The sequence below is a fragment of the Manihot esculenta genome, chromosome 5 (assembly GCF_001659605.2).
Source record: "Manihot esculenta cultivar AM560-2 chromosome 5, M.esculenta_v8, whole genome shotgun sequence".
Lineage (NCBI taxonomy): Eukaryota > Viridiplantae > Streptophyta > Magnoliopsida > Malpighiales > Euphorbiaceae > Manihot > Manihot esculenta.
In genome coordinates this window covers 6,462,884-6,484,052 of record NC_035165.2, presented here as the reverse complement: position 1 = coordinate 6,484,052, position 21,169 = coordinate 6,462,884, and the positions used below count along the sequence as shown (strand labels likewise).

At 38.9% G+C, this 21,169-nt stretch overlaps 2 protein-coding genes across 2 annotated transcripts; both read left to right on the top strand.

The window, feature by feature from the left end:
• The first annotated feature begins 1,502 nt into the window (after positions 1 to 1,502).
• On the top strand, positions 1,503 to 4,403 carry LOC110614837 (vicilin Cor a 11.0101). Its single transcript, XM_021756515.2, has 6 exons — positions 1,503 to 2,666; positions 2,753 to 2,928; positions 3,032 to 3,112; positions 3,216 to 3,485; positions 3,573 to 3,846; positions 3,955 to 4,403. The coding sequence occupies exons 1-6, from the start codon at positions 2,105 to 2,107 to the stop codon at positions 4,110 to 4,112; spliced, it is 1,521 nt and encodes a 506-aa protein (XP_021612207.1). The 5' UTR covers positions 1,503 to 2,104; the 3' UTR covers positions 4,113 to 4,403.
• Positions 4,404 to 7,860: 3,457 nt separating this feature from the next.
• On the top strand, positions 7,861 to 11,037 carry LOC110614839 (vicilin Cor a 11.0101). Its single transcript, XM_021756517.1, has 8 exons — positions 7,861 to 7,952; positions 8,973 to 9,002; positions 9,364 to 9,602; positions 9,696 to 9,868; positions 9,999 to 10,103; positions 10,198 to 10,449; positions 10,534 to 10,807; positions 10,880 to 11,037. Exons 1-8 carry the CDS (start codon positions 7,861 to 7,863, stop codon positions 11,035 to 11,037), a joined length of 1,323 nt encoding a protein of 440 aa, XP_021612209.1.
• The last annotated feature ends 10,132 nt before the right edge of the window (positions 11,038 to 21,169 follow it).

Below are 21,169 nucleotides of genomic sequence, written 5' to 3'. Positions count from 1 at the left end.
GCACATGTGATTAATAAAAATTAATATATTATAATTTTAATAAGCTTGCTATGGATATATCTGGATATAGATAAAACTTTAATTTTTATATATCCGATAAAACTTTCATCTACATCAATAAAGATTTGTTTTTGGATTTGAAAATTTAGTTAGAGTTTGAATTTGTTTATTTTTTTTTTACTTTCAAGTTTTATTTTTCTGTCAAAAATTTTTCATCAATAACGAAATTATTCGAAAGCATGTTAATTCTTCTTAAACTCATAGCTTATTATGAAATCTAAAAGAAATTATATGTTATTCCTCTTTTTTCATATAGAATTAATTAATCATTATAAATAAATAAGCAATTGTTTTTAAAACTCATTATTGCATAAACTTATTTATATTTTAAAGAATTATCTTCTGTTGGCCAATTATACATAATCACTTATTATATAATTTTTCAGGACACTTTTTTGTGCCATGGTGAAAAAAAATTGCTTAAATTAAATACATAAAAGTATAGTAAATTTATATATTAAAAATTCATGTAATTTATTAAGCTGGTAAATGTATTAAATTATTTATGAATTATTTAAAATTAAAAATTTAACTTGACTCAATTTGTTTTCAAATAAATTAAACTTAATTACCAAGGTTTATTTAATAAACATCAAACTTAAGATTTTATATATTTGACTCATTATAATTTCAGTCCCACAAATTATTTAGTGAATATTTTTTATTTAATTAAAATTATTTAATTTTAAAATTATTATTTTTAATTAAAACATAATATTCTTTGAGTTTTAATTTAATAAAAACTTGATTCATCTTAAATAAATTAAACTGATTAAAATATATTATTTTTGAGAAATGAATCTATAATAAAAAAATTTCTAACTTTTTAAAAAATTTAAAATTTTTTTTAATATTTATTAAAAATTTAAATTTTTTTAATTGAATTACTATCTACCAAATAACTATTGATGTTAGGAGCTAAAAAAAAATAGGAATCAAATTTAAGTTCTTAAAATTTCCAATAAGCTCATATAGTTTACATGTTAAGTAGGATGGTAACGGGTTGAATATTTTTGAGCACCCGAACTAATAAAATTTTAATAAAATAAATTTAAATAGTTATAATTGAGTTGAAAATAAATTTAAATTTAAAAAATAATATCTCTTTATAAATTCGATCGGATTTAAATTTTATGTATATAAATATATACTATTCGAATTCGTTTTTATAAATAATTATTGAATATAAAAAATATATTTTATAATAATATTTATATATTTTTATTTAAAATTAAAATTTAAATATTTTTTAAAAATATTAAATTTTTTAAATAAAAATTATTAATAAAAAATATTTTTAATATAATTTTTTAATTAAAATATATAAAATTAAAAGGATTAAAGTTTTATTTAAATAATAATAATTAAATTTAGAATAAATTTAAATAATTTAAATTAAATTTTAATTAAATTTAAAATGAAATCGAATATTGTTAATATAAAGTGAGTTGAGTATAGTTTAATTTTAGCGTAGCCTCACGTTTACATCCCCAATCCATAGGGCTACTATTTACAGCGTTCAGTTCAATCCAATTGAGATAAACGTTTACATCCCTAATCCCTAGGGCTAGTATTTACAGCGTTCGCTTCAATCCAATTGAGATAACAATGAGCGTAGGTTTTATTGTCTGGGTCCGAGAATCCAATTGAGATAACAATGGAAGTAGGTTTTATTGTTCCGAGAATCCAATTGAGATAACAACGGACGTAGGTTTTATTGTCTGGGAGACTAGTGCCACGTTAAGCCTACGTCCGAGACACATGGATGTGTCGTCGATTAGCCTTTAAGATCAATCCGCAAACGTTCAACTTTTGTCACTTCTCAGCTGGAGGACATAAAATTGTCCTTGCAATCTACAGTCATTCAATTACGCGGCGATTATGTTCTGGGCATGATCGACACGTTAGGAGTACACTCGTCCCCCTGCATGCAACTCCCTTGCCTGTTCTAATCCCTCTTCATTTCTCACTTGCCCCACTATAAAACGCCATAACCTTCTCCAATCCTTATATCAAGAAAAAAGCACGAATCAAATTTTGTACAATGGCTGTCTTGGGCAAGTTTTCTTTAGCTGTTCTACTCCTTTCCCTTTTGGTTCTCTGTGCTGGCTTGGCTTTGGCTACAACAGACCCAGAGCTGAAGCAGTGCAAGGACCAATGTAAACACCAACGTCAATATGATGAGGATCAGAAGAGAGAGTGCTTGGATCGATGTGAGAAGTATTACAAGGAGAAAGAGGAGCAAGAGAGGAAAGGAGAAGGACGGAGAGAAGAAGGAAGAGGAACGGGACGTCGCGATGAAAAAATGCAGGAGTTGTATGAACGCCCATGTGAGTGGTGCCGAATGAGGTATGAAAAAGAACATCATGGAAGAGAAGAGGAGAAAGAGGGAAGAAAAGAGAACCCTTATGTTTTTGAGGAGCGTCATTTCACCTCAAAAGCGCGGAGTGAACATGGAAGACTCGATGTTCTCCAGAAGTTCACCGAGGAATCGGGAGTTCTACGTGGTATTGAGAATTACCGTGTTGCCGTGGTTGAAGCAGCTCCTCAAACATTTGTATCTCCAACTCATTGGGACTCTCACGCTGTTCTTTTCGTGGCTAGTGGTATGAACATATGTTTGCAGTAGACTATATACTATATTTGATATTGATACGTACTCAGTTTATCGGTTTTATTGATTTTGGTGTAGGACGGGGAACTATAACTGGAATCCAAGAGGAAAAGAGACGAAGCTTCAACATCGAAGAAGGAGATGTCATGAGGGTTAGTGCAGGCACTACTGTTTACGTCATTAACAGGGACGAAGATGAGCGGCTTTTCATTGTCGCTTTCCTGAGACCTGTCAATATTCCCGGCGAAACCGAGGTAAGTTCCCACTAAGATTCGTTTGTAAGCTTTTTATTTAGATTATGCAAATTGCAAGCAAATCAAAAGCCTGGGTCATTTTATAACGGGTTTCATGATACAGGCTTTCAGGGCACCAGGTAGTCAAGATCACGAGTCCTTTTACAGCGCATTCAGCTGGGAATTGCTGGAGGCTGCTCTTAAGGTGTGTGCCAAGAGCTACTGTGAACTTCTATATGTTTAATGGGTTGTCTTTTATCCAAGTAAGCTAACTGGGTCTTTGTTTGGACATTTTGGCATCAATTCAGACCGACAGGAGGAAGTTGGAGCGCATATTGAATCAGAACCAAGAGATCTTTACAAAAGCCTCCAAGGAACAGATCCAAGGTATGAGCCAGCGTGAGGAAGGTGGCGGCATCTGGCCATTTAGAGGAGAATCAAGCGGCCCATATAATCTTCTACACCAGCGCCCTGTTCAAAGCAACAACCACGGTCAGCTTTACGAAGTGGATCGTAGGTATTATGAGCAGCAGCTTGAAGACCTTGACATAAGTGTCTCATTTGCCAATATCACACGAGTATCTCTCTCTCCCTTTCAATTCCTTCCTATCCGTCAACTCGAATAGGATGTATAATTCATGAAATTGTGTTGTGTATATGTACAGGGATCTATGATTGGACCCTACTACAATTCGAGAGCGACCAAGGTAGCTGTTGTTGTGGACGGTGAGGGCTACTTTGAAATGGCTTGTCCTCACGTTGGCCGAGAATCGCAAACCGGCTCAACTTATCAGAAAATAAGCTCGCGCTTGAGACGTGGCACCGTGTTCGTTGTCCCTGCCGGACATCCGGTGGCTTCCGTAGCTTCACGGAACAGTAATCTTCAAGTACTCTGCTTCGAGGTGAATGCCAGAGGCAACACTAGGTATCCTCTTGCAGGTAACTGATCTAGTATCCTCCTGGATCAATCAAATGAAGCTTAATTTTCTATGTCTCGGTAGCTTGAATTGAAGTGTGCTGCTGGTTTTATTTGATGTATGTTTGCAGGGAAAAATAATATTGTGAATAAGATGGAGAGAGAAGCGAAGGAGTTGGCGTTCGGTGTGCGAGAGAGAGAAGTAGACCAAGTTTTCGGTAGCCAAAGTGGACAGTGGTTCTTCCCGGGACCGAGGGAGCGCCAGTGGGAAGGTCGCGCGGATGCATGAGCATGTGAAAGCAAAATTGAGGCCTTCTGGGGTTTAATGCTTTTGGGAGGGGGAGAGGTGGTGAAGGCTAACCGACAGAAGGCTTGATTTTGTGGGGTTTTGTAATGTGAATACTGTGATGTATATGTGATGAAATAATGGAAGGGAGAAGAGTATATAATATATATAATATAATAATAAATATGGATTTTACATCCTCGTGTTCTTTCTTATTCATGTGTATGAATAATGTATGGCAAGTAACGACTGCTATTTACATTAATTTAAGATAATGTATACATTTATATACTACTTTTATTAGATACATTTATATACTACTTGTATTAATAACTATATTTATATACAGTTCCAGTCAAAATAATGATGCATAGAAAAGTAGCCACTAATCAGTTAGGGAATCGGTCCATGGCAGTTGCCGTCTAAATTACCCATGATTCCATTGCTAATGAAAAGCAAGCGTAACTCAAATACCAATCTCATGGGTAGCTAATATTTTAGACGCGAGTACTATTAATTTAATATTTTAATTTGATTTTTTTTATTCTAGTTATTCCGATTCGATAATTTAAAATCGATTAAACTTCAATTAATAGTAATATATATTATTATTTAATCGATTAATAGTAATATATATTATTTTTAATAATATAAAAAAATTAAATTATAATTAAAATTGAAATATTTTAATTAAATTTTAAAAATTAAAAATAAAATATAAAAAATAAAAAATTTATTAAATAATTTAATAGATCAAACTGAATTAAATCAAAATAAATCAGATTAATTTGATTTAAATTGATTTTTATTTAAAATCGATTCGATTTTTATAAATAATTAAAATATTAATTTTTTAATTTAAACAATTTAATTCGATTTAAAATCGAATAGGCTAAATACTCACTATATCTTTAAATATCTTAACCAGAGGAAAGGATCGCTCACATTCAAAACGCGAGTCTCACAAAAAAAAATCAGTGAACAAACCCTTGAAAAAACTATCCCAAACTGAGGACGGGCCGAGGCAAGCAGCCTATTCCGTGTTCAACAAAAGAAGTCGAGCAAAAAAAAACAACGTTGTCTCCTAAGAAAACAACGTTGTCTCCTATTCTCTCTTCTTGCTTTCTCTCTTTAATTCAAGTATCTTTTACTCAGACCAGAGAATGAAACATTTCTCAATTTTTACTTAAAAGATTTTAATACAATTTTTCATTTACTTTTCTATAAATTACTTTGTATTTAAATTTATTATTTTATATTTGAATCGGAGCAAGGAAACATATCATCTTACCTTTTAACTTTTAGGTATAATTTGCCTTCTTTTGTTGCGTAGCCAGTGCACATATGGCCAGCCGTTTCTTACTCTAATATTAGTCTCAGAATATTAGGTGATAACATAAGAATAATAGGATTCCTTGGTATCGCGACACGTGAATACAAGATATGAAAAAACTCTATGTATTGTTTTATCCGGTCCGATCGAGCATTGGAAAGTCAAGACCAAGTGATGTAAAGATCAAAACCTAGCACCTTAGACTTTACTTTTGCTTGGACTAAACAAATTGATTACTTCAAAGTTCGGAGTCAACAAGTAGACCTCTCTAAAACACGGGGTATATCATTAGGATCATGATTGTGCGTGCGATAGGACTAACAAACATGACATGCGCGATGAACAGGGCATGAGCTAACTGGCTTAATATTTATTAAACGATTGTCTACCATTAGTGAGTCGCCTTACATATTTGCCACAACACGTTACTGTTCAATCTAAGGGGACGTAAGCTAGAACATACCAAGATGATTGAGGTATAAATACCCTTGAATCAATCGCATTCGGGGACAGATTTTAGCCTCACAAATTCACCACACATACAGATCCTTCTTCAAACCTCAATATCCACGAACTAAAGTTGAACCCATTAACTCTCAATCACCTAACTAGATCTATTAACTTCCCTGCGAATCAAACCTTTGGTTCATGGATACCCATCTCATTGTACCTCCCAGATCTCAGTTCATCAATTGGCACTTTTTAGCGCAACAGTTACGCGCGTAGCTTCCTCTTCTTTAGCCTTCTCGATGTCATGGAGGGCAACTTCTCGAGATCTGACCATCTTGCTCCCCAACTCTACTAGAGCATTAAGAAACTACATGGCAAAACGATAAATAAGAAAATGACCAAAAATTTCAAAGCAAGAGTAAAGTAAGAAAACTAACAAGAAGGATTTGTCTTTTAGAGGCACCAAAAAGATTCTCTCTTGTCTGGGCAGTAAACGAAGTCGACTGCTTAATGTACTAAATTACTCTGCAAACTATGCTCGCCATCTGAGGATTAGTCGGATTCGAATACGGCCAAAGACATTATTACTAAGCAGCTTGACAATAGAAGTAGGTGTGGAGTAAAGAGTCAGTTGAAAATGTACCCCTGACTCGTTGGAAATCAAGGCGGTTGAAAGTTCATCACTAGCCCCCCTAAGACGAGCTTTCCTTACCCTTGCTTTTACTTGCTTTGTTCGGTGAAGGTTTTCTTAGAAGTAAGGAAGACGAAGCTCCCTTTCGGGAGGGGACCAGGTCAAACTCCTTTACTTGCCTTCTCTTTTTGTTGTTCGTCTGTGCAGCAACAGTGGTCGTCTCCTGATTGAAACGAGAATTTTTTTTTTATTTCAAGCTCTCTCGAGTTCTAGGCTGACCACTGCTCTCAGAATAGCAACCTTCGAGCTACCTTTGAGAGTAGGAGCATCCTTGGCTACAGTAGGGACAACCTCAGTATGGTTGGAGCCAACTAAGGCTAGCTCCAAGTTTGCCCCAGCAGAAGACGAAGGAAGGATGGCTTGGGCTAGGGTATGCTCCACCTCCCGCATCTTCACCACCACATTCATAGTCTTCCTAGTTTTAAAAGCTTCAATAGCATCTTGGACGATATCCCGATTGAGAGAAAAATTCTAAGGTGTTGAGATTTTTTTCATAGGGACTATGGAAGCTACAAAAAGCACCAAAAACAAATTAAAAACACAGAATGACAAAGCAATTAAAAAGCAAGCAACGACATGAAAAATGATCAGTACTAGCAGAATAACAACCCTCCCCCAAGCGGATATCCAAACACTTGAAGACATCGTATTTGAAAGGCAGGAAAGTAATTCTGGTAAAATACAACTGTTCCGAAAGAGTTGCAAAAAGTGTCAACAACCCCCCATCCTAGCTCTAAGCCCCAGTTGAAGCTCCCCTTGAATCCCACTATAGCAAAATGCTCCACCCAGTGCTTGATGGAGTCTTTATAGCCGGTGAAAATGGCTAACCCATTCCTACCACAGAAGTTCAAGAAACATTGTTGGCCTTTAAAATCTTGAAGAAGGCTCAGAATAGACCTAAGGAAGGAGCAAAGCCCCAACTCCGGCACATTGCCTCGAAGGCACTTATGAATAGAATTAAATTTGTGGTCAGCATTCGAGGCGTGACCTGGAAAAACCTAAAGACGGAATGAACAAACCCATAAAATGGGAAAGAAAGGTCAGAATCAATCTGTTTCAAATAGAAAACAAGTTTTCTCTCGGACTAGGCATCCATTAGGTTAGGAGGATGAGGGAAGGAGAATAAGGCAATCCGTTCATTGGAATTTTGAAGCCCGAATGTAATGGGTCTCCGTAGAGAGGAAGGCTCGGGGAAAGTTTCCAAAAGATAGATGGAGGTGACCCTAGAAACTATTTTCTCAACCTGAGAGTGTGACAGAGGAGCCATCGAAGGAGGGATGCATACTTGTAACTCGAAAAGTTTGGAAGAAGAAGGAAGAAACGAGGATGACCCTAAGAATAGTGTGCAAGTGCAACAGGAGCAGCAAAAGTAAAAAAGTAAAGGCAAAACCCTATATTTATACTTGAAATTAGGCATTAATGAACATTCAAAGCATCACATTTTGGTAACCCAAACAACAATAGCCATCAAAACACTTCTGGGACGTCGCGCGCTCGTGTCATGCATACTTATGATTGCTCCTCACAACTCAAAGAAAATTAATGGACTCACATTTAGCAATAAAGCGTTGAATATGATTCGATCCTCCAACCATCATAAATAACATTCGGAGAAGCGAAAGGACATCTGATAACATAAGAATAACATAGCTGATTAGGATCGCTACATGTGGACACACGATATGGAAAGACTCTATGTATCGTTTCATCCGATCCGATTGAACATTAGAAAGTTCGAATCAGGGGATATAAAGATCAAACCTCCTACACCTTAGACCTTACTTTTGTTCAGATTAGGCAGGTCAACCACTTCAAAGTCTGGAGTCAACGAGCATACCTCTCTGAAGCTCGTGGGTCATTATTAGGATTATAATTACGTGTGCGATAGAATTGACAGACATGACACCCGTAATGAACATGGTATAGGCTAACCGATTTAATATTTATTAGCCGATTGCTCACTATTAATAAGTCACCTGACATATCTGTCACAACACACTACTGTCCAATCTGATGGGACATCAGCCAAAAAATACCAAGATGAACGTGATACCCCTAAACCAATCATATTCGGATACAGATTTTAGCCTCACTTACTCACCACACAAAGTTTCTGATGCTGTTGAGATTGGTTAACCCAATGCTCACGCCTAGATAAACTTGAATAGTTAATGACTCGACTGACGCGTGTCGAACACTAACGTGTAAATTTGTCTGTTTCCAGAGTTGTATTCTACTAAACACCTAAGTGTGGAACTAGCAAATTAAATTAACCTACCCAGATAAAACATCACGACAAACAGCTGACATAGATTCTATTTACAGTTCCATCCACCACTCTCGTCACTTCTCCGCCGCTGGATTTATGAAGTTTTCCTTTCTTGCCAAGGCAAAAAGAAGAGAAGAAGAAAAAGGAAAAGTTTTGTATTCTTTGCCATCTCTCTCCCATAAGCAAATTATTAATTCAAGAGCGTTAGGTTGATAATCCGAGCGAGAACGCAACTTAAAGTAATTCCAAAGTTGTTGCCCCTCTCTGTTCCATGTAGGTACCTTCGTCTCCATGCACGAAGAGCTAGCCTTCTTTATTTCTTCCTTGCTACACTATAAAACGCCATGCCCATCTCCACTTCTTGCATCGAGAGAGAGGCACAAGTTAATGATCCTGTAATTAAAATGGCCACCAGATGGAATCTTTGTTTAGCTGTTTTAATCCTTTCCTTTGGTTCTGTCTTAGGTATAGCTACAGGAGACCGAGAGCCAAAGCAGTTCAAGCACCAAAGGGAACACCAACGTCAATATGACGAGGAAGATGAGAACCCTTACGTTTTTAATGTAGAGGATTTCACTCCAATGTTCAAGAATGAACATGGAGCCATTTATTCTCTTCAAAAGTTCTCTGAGAGATCAAAGCTTCTAAGTGGAATCGAGAATTTTCGTGTTGCCGCTGCTAAAGCTAATCCTCTAACATTTTTAACTCCGACCCACTTCGATGCCGAAGTAGTTCTCGTTGTGACTAGAGGTATATAAAATTTTCCAATCAATGTTTTTCCATGGATACTTGTTTGTACTCTGCTGTTTCATGAACTTATATATTCACCATGTTATAATATAGGTCGAGGAGCTATAACTCTTATTGGGGAAAAGAGAGAGAGCTTTAACATTGAAAGAGGAGATGTCATTAGAGTTCAAGCAGGCACTACTGTCTATTGGATTAATACGGACGAAAATGATGAACTTCGTACTGTCTGTCTCCTCAAAACTGTAAATTTTCCGAGCGAGTACACCGTAAGTTTACGCTATAATTTCTTTATTAATAAGATTTTCAAATGGAATTTTCAAACGATTAAACGACCATAGCTGATGATTGCTACGAAGTTTCTATTGTATATAGTTTGGAATTTTCTCATGCATACAGTGTAAATATAATAGTTTCATGATGCAGCCTTTCTATGCCGCCTCAGCCGGTGAAGCTTCATTTTATAGCGCATTGAGCCCGGAGTTGCTAGAGGCTGCTCTTAAGGTGTGTGCCTGTAGTTAATTAATCTCAACTTCCGTATGATGTCCTTAGATTGCTAATGGAGCCTTTGTTTGACATGAATCTGGGCATCAACCAGACTGACAAGGAGATGTTGGAGCATATCATGTCTACTGATCACACAGAAGTCATTGTGAAAGCCTCCAAGGAACAGATCCAAGCGCTAAGCCAAGAAGAGGAAGGTCGCGGCAATTCAACCGCCCCCTTCAATCTTTTGGACATGCAACCTCTTGTTCATAACAACTACGGTCAGATTTTTTATGTGAGCCCTACTGAGTACAGAGCGCTTGAAGACCTTGACATTGGTGTCGGCTTTGTCAACATCACCAAAGTAATTCATCTCCCTTTTCGGACAAATTGATTAAAAGTGCGAAGAAATTCATGAAATTCCAATCTGTTTTTTTACTGTTCATAGGGATCTATGCTCGGACCCTTATACAACTCAGAGTCGACGGCAATAATCATGGTTTTGGATGGTGAGGGCTACTTCGAAATGGTTGGTCCTCGGACTAAAAGCAGCGTACAGACAGGTCCAACTAATAAAAAACTAAGCTCATCGTTGAGACATGGGTCGGTGATCGTCTCCCCTGCTGGCTATCCGATCGCTATGGTAGCTTCAAGAAAGAATGATCTAATAGCAGTCTGCTTTGGAACCAATGCCAAAGGCAACATTAAGTATCCTCTTGCAGGTAAGCTCAGATGATCCTTCGTGTGCCTTAGTAGCTTAAATTATAGTTTTGACGTATGCATGCTTGTTTCAGGGAAAAATAATATTGTGAATAAGATGAAGAGCGAGGCAATAGAATTAACCTTTGGTGTGCCAGCGAAAGAAGTAGAGGAGATTTTTGAAAAAGAAACAGATTATCTCTTATTTCCAGGGCCAAGCCAGCAAGAGAAGCAAGGTCGTGCAGATGCATGAGATCCTAAAGGTAATAGCTATATATATATAGCAAGAGAAATTCTGCTGGGTTATGGCTTTGTGAGAGAGATCAATGAAGGGTTTCGTAATGTGAATAGTGTTATGTATGAAAAATAATGGAACGAAGAGGGCTATGTAAATGGATTTACATCTCCATATTCTGCTGCCTACGACTGAGTGCTACTGCTTACGACAGAGTGCTACTGCTTACGACTGAGTGCTACTGCTTTGAAGTTCATGTTAATTATAAAAATCCCTGTTAAATCATCTTCCATATATATACACCTATATGCTTATAAAAGTTTTCCTATACCTTTTTTCCTATAATATCAGAACACTTTTGAAAAATTATTAAGTTTTTTTGTACTTGAAAAATTATTAGGATCTTTATATGGTACAATAAATAGATAGATAAAGATATTTATATAAAAATAATTATCTTTTTATTAAAAAACTGTTAATTTGTCTATTTATCTAATTTTAATTAATTTATTATATATACCATGTAAAATTATCTACATAATACAACTATACTGCTATATAATTTCTCCATCTCCATTCTCATTTCTCAAAAAGCATCATGTTGTTTCTGCCATCATTTTGCAAAGTGGATTATGGGCCGTTCGACTGATAGTTCAGAGCTGAGGTTCGCTGGTAATTCAACTACTTTCCTCATCTTGGTGGACCAGCGGCCCTAACAATTTGTAACTGTTCAGGCCCATTGGTCCATTGGTTTGGGTTTTCCTCTGCAACCAGCCCATTATCAAGCTTAGCTTCTTCATCCCACATCATCACCGGGGGATGGTTTAGTTTGTACTTTACAAGCTCATTTTATCCAAATCTCCATCTCCAAATTCGTTGGTTTACACGAGCTCATCTTAATCATTCATTGGCCTCCGTAGGAGTCCATTTTAAGAACAGCTTTTCGCTATAATTACCCAGAATCATTTTGTTGCATATCCTTTTTCTATGAATGACAGTATGCAGGAATCAATTAAGCCCCTACTCCCTATTAAGAGCTCAAGAAATTCAGGTCCACAAGGACATGGACAATGCATGATGTAGACCTCACTGCAAATGATGAGCCAGCAGGCTACCCAAATAAAGAATTCCATTCGAAATCTCGAAATTAACCCAAACTTCGATGCTGAGAAAGTGAATCAAATGATGGGTGACATGTAAGGAATCTTGCTGTACCTTTTAAATCTCATAATTTTTCAATTTCGATTAAGCAATCGAGACTGGCTAAAAACCATTGTAGAAAAGGAGGGGTTGACTAAGAGAGAAGAAGAAGAAGAAGGAAGAGTTGCATGCACGTGGGTGGGGGTGAAGACTGAAGAATGAAGATGCCTCCTTCACATGCATGACACACTCTTAAGTCCAAAATGAGATCATTCACTGTAGTAGTGTAGTCGGTCTCTGAGCTACATACTCAGTCCTGACACGCCTTGTTCAACAAGCAATGCTAATAAAAATTAAAGCCAAGGATTATTTTGACATCACCTTTACTTAATGAATGCTTAATTTGGTACCCTGCTCACATGGAAACTGCAAAAACTATGCCTTGCCTACCCAAGTTTTTTCCTCTTCAGTTCTTTCTCTGCTCACCACCCTATGATTCTTTTATTATTATATCTAGATGCGCAGCGTTTTAAGAGCCTATGCCTGCACGCCCTCCTAGTCTACAAGCTTTGCTTTTACGCTTTCATATGAGTTGGTTTCATTATTTTCTCTCGTTTTCCTTTTTCCATCAGCCAGTGAGAGTGAGGTTCATTTATGGTCCCTTTAAACTGGTGCTTAGTGGAATATTTGGCCACGTGAGAATGATGATGTTTGAAGAGAAAATAGCTGAAAACGTAGAGTTTGATAGTTTGTTTAGGTTCCCAAAGACTGAGAGCGAGGCCAAATGTAGGCGTTATGTTATTACTTTCAAGCGTGAAAGTTTATGCCAGGATTCAGAACCCACTCCCAAAATCCAAGTTTTTGCTTTTGCTCATATTGCGGGACCAACTTGTCAATTTATCTGCATTTTCGCCTATTTCTTCTTGTCTTCTCATATTTTACGTCTCCGTTTGTGTAAAGATCTAGTCACTACCTATGTCTTGTTGTATAATTTCATGAAATTGACGTGCATTGGCACCACTCGTTTCAACTTGGCACGAATTACTACCATGCATATGCATAGTTGCTCCAAGGAAAGATTTCTTATAATAATTTTAGTGATAAGAGACAGATTTAATCAACTTTCATATAAATGGCATCAAAATCAGTTCTAAAATTATACAGTTTTGATCTTAAAATTATAATCAAATTATTTTTTTTAAAAAAAAATTAATATGCGTGGCTATGAAATGTGGAGTGATGCAGATAGTAAAAATAATGCAATATTTAGCTCGTGGTAGAAATTGTTCTTGTGAAATTGCTGAAATATCATAAATCACATTTATAGAAAGTTGTCCGTTGACGTCAGGTGGGAGAAGAAACCTCCTCTGCCACTGTAAGAAAATCGCAGCATGCGTAAGCACAGCATACTCGTACGCTTTCGCAGACGTGTGCTCTGAAGGCCCCAAGGAAGAAATCAGATCACTGGCAGAAATTATATTCATGTCGAATTAAGACTAACTAACTATTGAATAAAAAAAAAGGAAAATATCAAAAATTATTTATGATTTTGCAATTAATTTGCAATTTGTGTATATTATTACATGGAATTAATTAGAGATGCAATAATTTCTCCATAATTACATGCCCCTATTCGATAATCACCTGACACGTGGATGGTCCTGAGGTTGTCAGGCCCTGAAAGATGGCAGCATTAGTATTAAAGCCATCAATAATTGTAGTTTTTATAAATCAATAATCAGACAATAAACTGCAATTATTTAAACTGGATAACCTTTGTAAGGATTGGGCGATTGGTTATAATGGATGCGTTTTGTCTCATTCCCAGCAGAATTTTTGCTCTCCTACACTACAAATGCATGTGATGAGCACTGAGAATAATTTCAAAAATGGTGTCTTTATCGTTGTCAGCTTTGGAAGCTATCATCAGGTGGAAATAGAAAAGGGAAGCAATAAAAGCATAATCTCAGCTGAATGAGCTACAGGGTCGCAAAAAGAAATGCAGAATATAAGCCAACATGCGAAGAATTTTAATCAGGTGAAAGAAAAGAAGATTCACCTTAAGTAAATATTTCAAAGTCATGGAAAGGTGGCATGGTCCCGGTGTTGAAAAATAAGATCATGCATATGGCAACGGTCAAATAATTTTAATTATAGTTGATAGATTTTGGGAAGACGAGCCTGTGTTTCTCTTTCCAGCTTTCCTTTTTGGCTTCTTCACATCTGTTTCGATTGTTGAATCTTTGTTTTTGTCTAAAGGTAAGATTGTTTGCTTCAGAAATAAGAAACCAAAGTGGGTAAAAAATATTGTGCCATAATTCTAATTAATTAGTAATTAACATTACCATACTCGGCATAATCCTAATATGATTCTAGACAATAATTGATAATGTATATAATTATAGATATAATTCATCATATCTTGTATTATATAATTTTTGTATCATATTACATAGAAAGCAAAAAAATGAAAAATACTTTTCTTCCTATAATTCTAGATAGTATCAGAGCGGGTTTCGATTTAAAAATTTATCCAATTTTTCCTGCAATCATCATTTGCAAGAATACATTTCCCAATCTTCTCTAACCGAGAAACAACAATGACCGATTCTTCTAACCAAAGTCCAGTCGATCAATCCTAAGCAATAACTGATCTAATAGCAGATCTGTTAAACAAACTCTTTCTGTTAATTTAGAATAGCTAAAATGCAATTCAGAAATCAACAAATCAAATTACTCTTGATTCAGCACAACCGTAGTCCGATGTGAAGTTGAACGACTCCAATTATATCGTCTGGGCAAAGACAATGGATATGTTTATTACAGGGAGGAGAAAATTAAACCACTTGACTGGGATCCCCCTTCCTCTAGTAGAAACAGACCCGGCTATTCACCTATGGCAAGTCAGTGATAGCATTGTCCGAGGATGGATGATCTAGACAGTAAAGCAAAAGCTCCGTCCAAATCTATTGCAACACAAGACAAGCAAAGAGTTTTGGGATGTCCTCAAAATCAGGTTCAATGCAGGCAGTAACAAACTGATTATTTATGAGTTACAGTCTATGTAATACCCGGCTAGACTCCGGTATCGGAATCCCTACCGTCCGGTGGGACCTCGGATGTCGGAAACCTCTAGAAGGGTAAAATCATGTTTTTTATAAAATGTTTTAATGTATTTTATGGTTTTAAGCAAGAAAGAAATTAAGTTTTGAATGAAAATAACCTTGGAGGAAGACTCAGGTTCGGCCGCCGAACCTCAAGTTCGGTTGCCGAACATGCATGCGCTTTGGGAGCACTTTAGGCCCCCGAAGGCATAAGTGAGGGAAGTCCAGGTTCGGCCGCCGAACATGCATGCGCTTCGGGAGCACTTTAGGCCCCCGAAGGCATAAGTGAGGGAAGTCCAGGTTCGGCCGCCGAACATGCATGCGCTTCGGGAGCACTTTAGGCCCCCGAAGGCATAAGTGAGGGAAGTCCAGGTTCGGCCGCCGAACCTTAAGTTCGGCCGCCGAACATGGCATGCATGCGGAGGCACGTTAGGCCCCCGAAAGTGGCCTGGCCAGCCACCTATAAAGAGGTCCCTTGTCCGAAACGGGTGAGCTTTTCTTCCCATTTTCGGCCAAGGTGAGCTCTCCGCCGTCCCTTGTTGATTTTGAGCTTCTTCCTTCGAGTTTTCATGATTTCTTATGGATTTTAACTTGGTTTTTGAAGATTTCGAGCTTAGATCGAAGTTGTGAAGCTTGGAGACCTCAGAAACCCATCTTCCCCAAACCTCCAAGTTAGGTCACACTCTCTCTCGATCTTCAAAAGGTAAGAGTCGATCTTGAGCTCATTATATGTTTAAACAAGTTTTAAGTTGATTCATGGGGTAGAAATGCATGTATAGGTCTATGTTGAGTTATTGTGCAATGTGGGTTGTTTGTGTATGTTTGATGTGTTGTAGTTGGGGTTTAGGATAGTTTGAAGCCCCTAGGAGCTTTTGTATGAATGTATGTATGTTGTGGAAGTGTTTATGCATGCTTTGGTTGAGTTGTGAAGTTTGGGAGGCATTTGTGCATGTTGGAGGCTGAGTTTCTGCCCTTTGGGAAGAACTCAGGTTCGGCAGCCGAAGGGACTTTCGGCCGTGCCCTGTGCAGCCCTCCTTTGCATGTTTTCTATGATTGTTTTGAGGTGTTTTAGGGGGGGTTTTTGGGGAGTATTTTAGAGTCATGTTCATGTATATTAGGTCCCTCATTTGAGTCCACCTGTGTAGGTTCGGACCCGAGGAACCGAGGACCTCAGCAGTGAGACGACTGCTTCAGTGTCTTGTCAGAGCTAGCCTAAGGTGAGTGGAATAACTCTTTATATTTCAAAGTAAGTAATGAAAGTTATAGCATGATTCACGCATCATGAATGCAATGAGATATATTAGGGTGCTTGCATTAGAATTCACGAATATGTTGCATTGCATTTTACGTTGTCGATGTGGATGAATGTTGAATGATCCATTAGCCCTCATATGTTATGACATGATATAATGATGATATGCTATGGAAGTCCAGGCGTGTCTGCACTATGCCCCTGGCACTATGTAAGAGAAAGTTCGGGTGAGCCTGCACTACGCCCCTGGCATGATTGGATATGTATGATATGATATGGAAGTTCAGGCGTGCCTGCACTACGCCCCTGGCATAATTAGACTATATAGAGGGCTAAATGGTGACAAGTTCATCCTTGATGTGATTTGTTTGTGATGTGATGCATTCCATGATATTACATGTTTTAAATACAATGTTTTACTATTCTGCTCACTGGGCTCTAGTAGCTCACCCCACTCCCTTAATTCCCCAGGTTTGCAAGTACGGGATAGACCAGGAGGTCAGCTAGAGTAATGTCATGGTCATGTAATAGCTAGTAGTGGACATGATAAATATTGAATTGTAATGTTTAGTACAATAATGTAATGAATAGTATTAAATAGTTATGTAATGTAATGGTGTTATTGAGGATAGAATTGTGCTTGACCCTAGTATGTTGTTAGTCCCTTTTGAATACATGATTTTAATGATATTTATGTAAACCAAACTTAATATATGTTATGTTACCCCATTGGAGCATTGATAAGGACTCCAAGGTGGGGTTAATGTTTATGATTATGAATAGTGCATGCACATGTTGAGTTTGGAGATTGAATGAAAAGAAAAGTTCAAAATTTTTATGTATGTGTTGATCATGTATGGGATTAAACAGGTATACAGGATGAATGTTTGGCTTGCTACGGGTCCCGGCGGCCTTAAACCGATCTGGATCCTAGCGCCGGTAGCGGTCCGGTTTTCGGATCGTTACAGATTGGTATCAGAGCCCTAGGTTCATATGGTCGGACCTATAGTGTGTCGGGCTCATAGAGGTTATAGAAGGTCAAGCACAATAGGAAAATCATGTCCACTAGGATAGGATGTAGAGTCCTGTCTTGAATGATGATGTGAAATGCCATGATGATATACATGTGCATTAATGATATGCTATGTATGTGATGTATGTGATGCGGGTTCATGTGTTTTCACATGAACCATTTGATGCTAATGTTTTATGTGATGTGTGCTGTTTTTCAGTAAACAAGATGAGAGGAACTCGTCGATCTGCACGATTGACTGGAGTACCACCCAAGGATGAGGGCACGGATACCCGTCCTCCTGCATTGCCTAGGGCAATGTCAAGTAGGTCCAGCAGAGAAAGAGCAGTAAGAGACCCTAGAAGGTCTTTGGATCTGGGTAGAAGCAGATCAGTGAGGGGAACAGTTCAGGGAGGAATGTCAAAGGATGTGGGGGATGATATGGATGTGGATCAGAGAAGGGATGGTAGTCTTGGAGTGAGTATGTCGGAAGAGGGTATGGGAGAGTCCCAAGGAGGCACTCAGGCCTCGGAATTTGTTCAGCCACCCCAATACCCACCCTTTTCATAGAATCCCGGGTATTCGATGGGAGGTACATCGGATTACCCCAGTTTTAACCCTTATCACTCACACATGCCATACCCATCCCCATCTTTCTATCCAGGTACAGCAAACCCTAACCCAGGGGATGCTGCACCTCCTCCGCCACCAGCAGAACCTACTATCCCAGTAACCCAAGTCCCTAAGCCTAGCTCATCTGGAGGGAGCAAGGTCAAGATGACCGATTACATGAAGCTGGGTGCTCCCCAGTATGAAACAGGTGATGACCCATTTGAGTATCTTGGAAGGGTCAAGATGATTACAGATGAGATAGGAGCTGATGACAGTAGAGCCATTCAGATGGCTGGGTTCACACTGAAGTGCAAGAAGGCCCGAGAGTGGTTTAAGAACTATATGAGCCCGAGGTTGGATAGCCTATCATGGGAAGAGTTTGCTAATGAGTTTGCTAGATGGGCTTTCCCTGACAGTTCAAGGGAATTGAAGATGATTGAATTTGAGCAATTGAGGCAGACGGAGGAAATGAGTGTAGATGAGTACACAAATAGATTCTTGGAGCTGTTGCCGTTTGCTGGGCAGAATCTGGACACAGATCAGAAGAAGTCAAGGAGGTATATCATGAGGCTCCATTCCAGGTATTCCTCCTTGATCTAGTCAGCAGAGAGGGAGAGTTTCCATGCCATAGTGGATATGGCCCGGAGAATGGAGGCTAGTGCAATCATTGAAGGAAAAGTCAAACAGTCTGTGGCACAGCCTTCTGGTTCCAAGACCCCAGGTGAGGGAAAGTTAGATCCCTCTTCTTTGAGTGCAGCAGCTTCAGGCAGTAAAAAGTGGGACAGAGGCCCCAGGAAGTCCAAGAAAAATAAGTTCTGGAACAAGATCAAATCAGGTCTGGGATTAGGAGGTGGCTCGAGCTCGGGTGCAGATAATACAGTATGTATGAGGTGTGAGAAGTCGCATAAGGGAGTCTGCCGAGCTGGGACGACAGCCTGCTTCAGATGTGGGCAGGAGGGACACATGGCACGGGAGTGTCCTAGAGCAACTTTGTAGCACAGTCCCAGCAGACAGCTTCTGGTAGTGTGGCTCAGCCGGTAGCTCCAGCCGCGACTCAGGCCAGTGGCAGAGGAAGAGGGAGAGGGAGAGGGGCGGACTCTTCTTCAGCGGGTTTCAGGGGTGAAGGTCCATCAGCTCCAGCACGGATCTTCACCATGACACAGCAGGAGGCAAATGCATCAAACACAGTGGTGTCAGGTAATCTCATCATTGGTTGTTCTGATGTTTATGCCTTAATGGACCCTGGTGCATCGCATTCTTTTATTGCTCCTAGAGCCGTCGAGAGGTTGGGATTGATGGTCTCTGGGTTAGAGTGTCCCCTATGGGTCAGTGGACCCAAGTGTGACCCGTCAGTGGCAGAGTCAGTCTGCCAGTATAGTCCAATTTTTATTGAGGGGAGATGCCTATCCGCCGACCTTGTGGTTCTAGATTTGACAGATTTTGACGTCATTCTAGGGATGGATTGGCTATCTACCCATGGTGCTATCTTGGACTGCAGAGACAAGGTAGTCAAGTTCAAATGTCAGGATGGGTCAGAGGTTGTCTTCAGAGGAGACAGGAGGGGTACACCTAGAGGTTTGATATAGCTTTGGAGACCGTTTGACTCATCTTCACGTTGGGGTTGCTGTCACTCCTAGATCTCCAAGAGGTAAGCCTAGATCCTTGCCTCTCTTATGTCTTTAATTAAGTTTTATGAAGGATTAAGGGGTAAAGATACATGTTATGGTTGGATCTAGAGTTATAGGCTTTGAGTTGGGTTTTTGATGAATGTATGCTTATGTGATGCTTTTGTTGTTTTTGTTGGGGCTTAAGTTAGTTTTTATGCCCCTTATGCAGGTTGGAGTGAGTATGCATGTTGTGGGAAGTTGGGTGTGAGGATTTGAGAGTTTTGGGATTGAAATGCATGAGGCAGAATCGGGTTCTGTCATTTTGGCGAACCCAGGTTCTGCCGCGAAAGCAGGGTTCGGCCGCCGAACTTGCATGGGAGGCAGCCTTTTGGCCGCCTAACATGCCCCCGAAAGCATGCACTTTCGGATCTGGATGGGAGTTTCGGCCGCCGAACCCGCCCCTGAAATTCCCTGACTTTCGAATTTGTGGAGGACCTTCGGCCGCCTAACCTGCCCCCGAAGGACCCCGACTTTCGGATCTGTGGAGACCTTTGGCCGCCGAACCTGCCGCCGAAAGTCCTCTGCCCAGCCTTCCTTTGCTTGTTTTATATGCATGATTTGTGATGTTTTAGGGGGTTTTTGGGGAGTTATTTAGAGTCTTGATAGAGTTATGTTTGGCCCCTCATTTGAGTCCACCTGTGTAGGTTTGGACCCGAGAGACCGTAGAAGCCAGCAGTGAGTCAGCTGCTCCTTTGTCAATTAAGCGTCAGCCAGAGGTGAGTAGAACTAAACTAATTTATCGTTTTTAAGTAATCAAACTTTTGAGTATGTTCATGCATCACGAATGCCATGTTTATTATTGATGCATTGCATAATTTATTGTTGATGTGGATGAATGTTGAATGACCCACTAGCCCTCGAGCAGGTTATGATATGATACGGATACGGAAGACCAGGGTTTCCCATTCTACGCGCCCTGGCACTATGTAAGGGAAAGACCAGGGCTGTCCATTCTACGCCCCTGGCACAGTTGGATATGTTATGTTATGTTTAAGCGAAAGTCCTGAGGAGCTCTCGTTGTGGGCCGGGCACATTGGATTATGTAGAGGGTTACTAGTGACAAGTCCATCTTAAGGTGATTTGTTTGTGCTGTGATGCATTTCATGTGAGCATATGTTTTTAAACTGTTTTTACTGTTCTGCTCACTAGGCTCTTGTAGCTTATATCCCTTTCCCCTAACCCTAAGTTTGCAGGGTCAAGATTAGTTCGAGAGGTCGGCTAGAGGCTAGTATATGTTAATGTATTAGTATAATGGTGGACATGTAATATGTAATGGATAGATTTGTGTTTTACCCTAGTTTATGTTTTTGAAAATCCCAGTGAACATGAATATGATATAAAAGTTTTAAATGATGAGTTATGT

Coding starts and splice junctions, on each gene's coding strand:
- LOC110614837 (XM_021756515.2), top strand. CDS start 2,105: ATGGCTGTCTTGGGCAAGTTTTCTTTAGCTGTTCTACTCCTTTCCCTT. Junction 3,486..3,572: donor CATTTGCCAATATCACACGA/GTATCTCTCTCT, acceptor GTATATGTACAG/GGATCTATGATTGGACCCTA. Junction 3,847..3,954: donor CACTAGGTATCCTCTTGCAG/GTAACTGATCTA, acceptor GTATGTTTGCAG/GGAAAAATAATATTGTGAAT.
- LOC110614839 (XM_021756517.1), top strand. CDS start 7,861: ATGCATACTTGTAACTCGAAAAGTTTGGAAGAAGAAGGAAGAAACGAG. Junction 10,450..10,533: donor GCTTTGTCAACATCACCAAA/GTAATTCATCTC, acceptor TACTGTTCATAG/GGATCTATGCTCGGACCCTT. Junction 10,808..10,879: donor CATTAAGTATCCTCTTGCAG/GTAAGCTCAGAT, acceptor TGCTTGTTTCAG/GGAAAAATAATATTGTGAAT.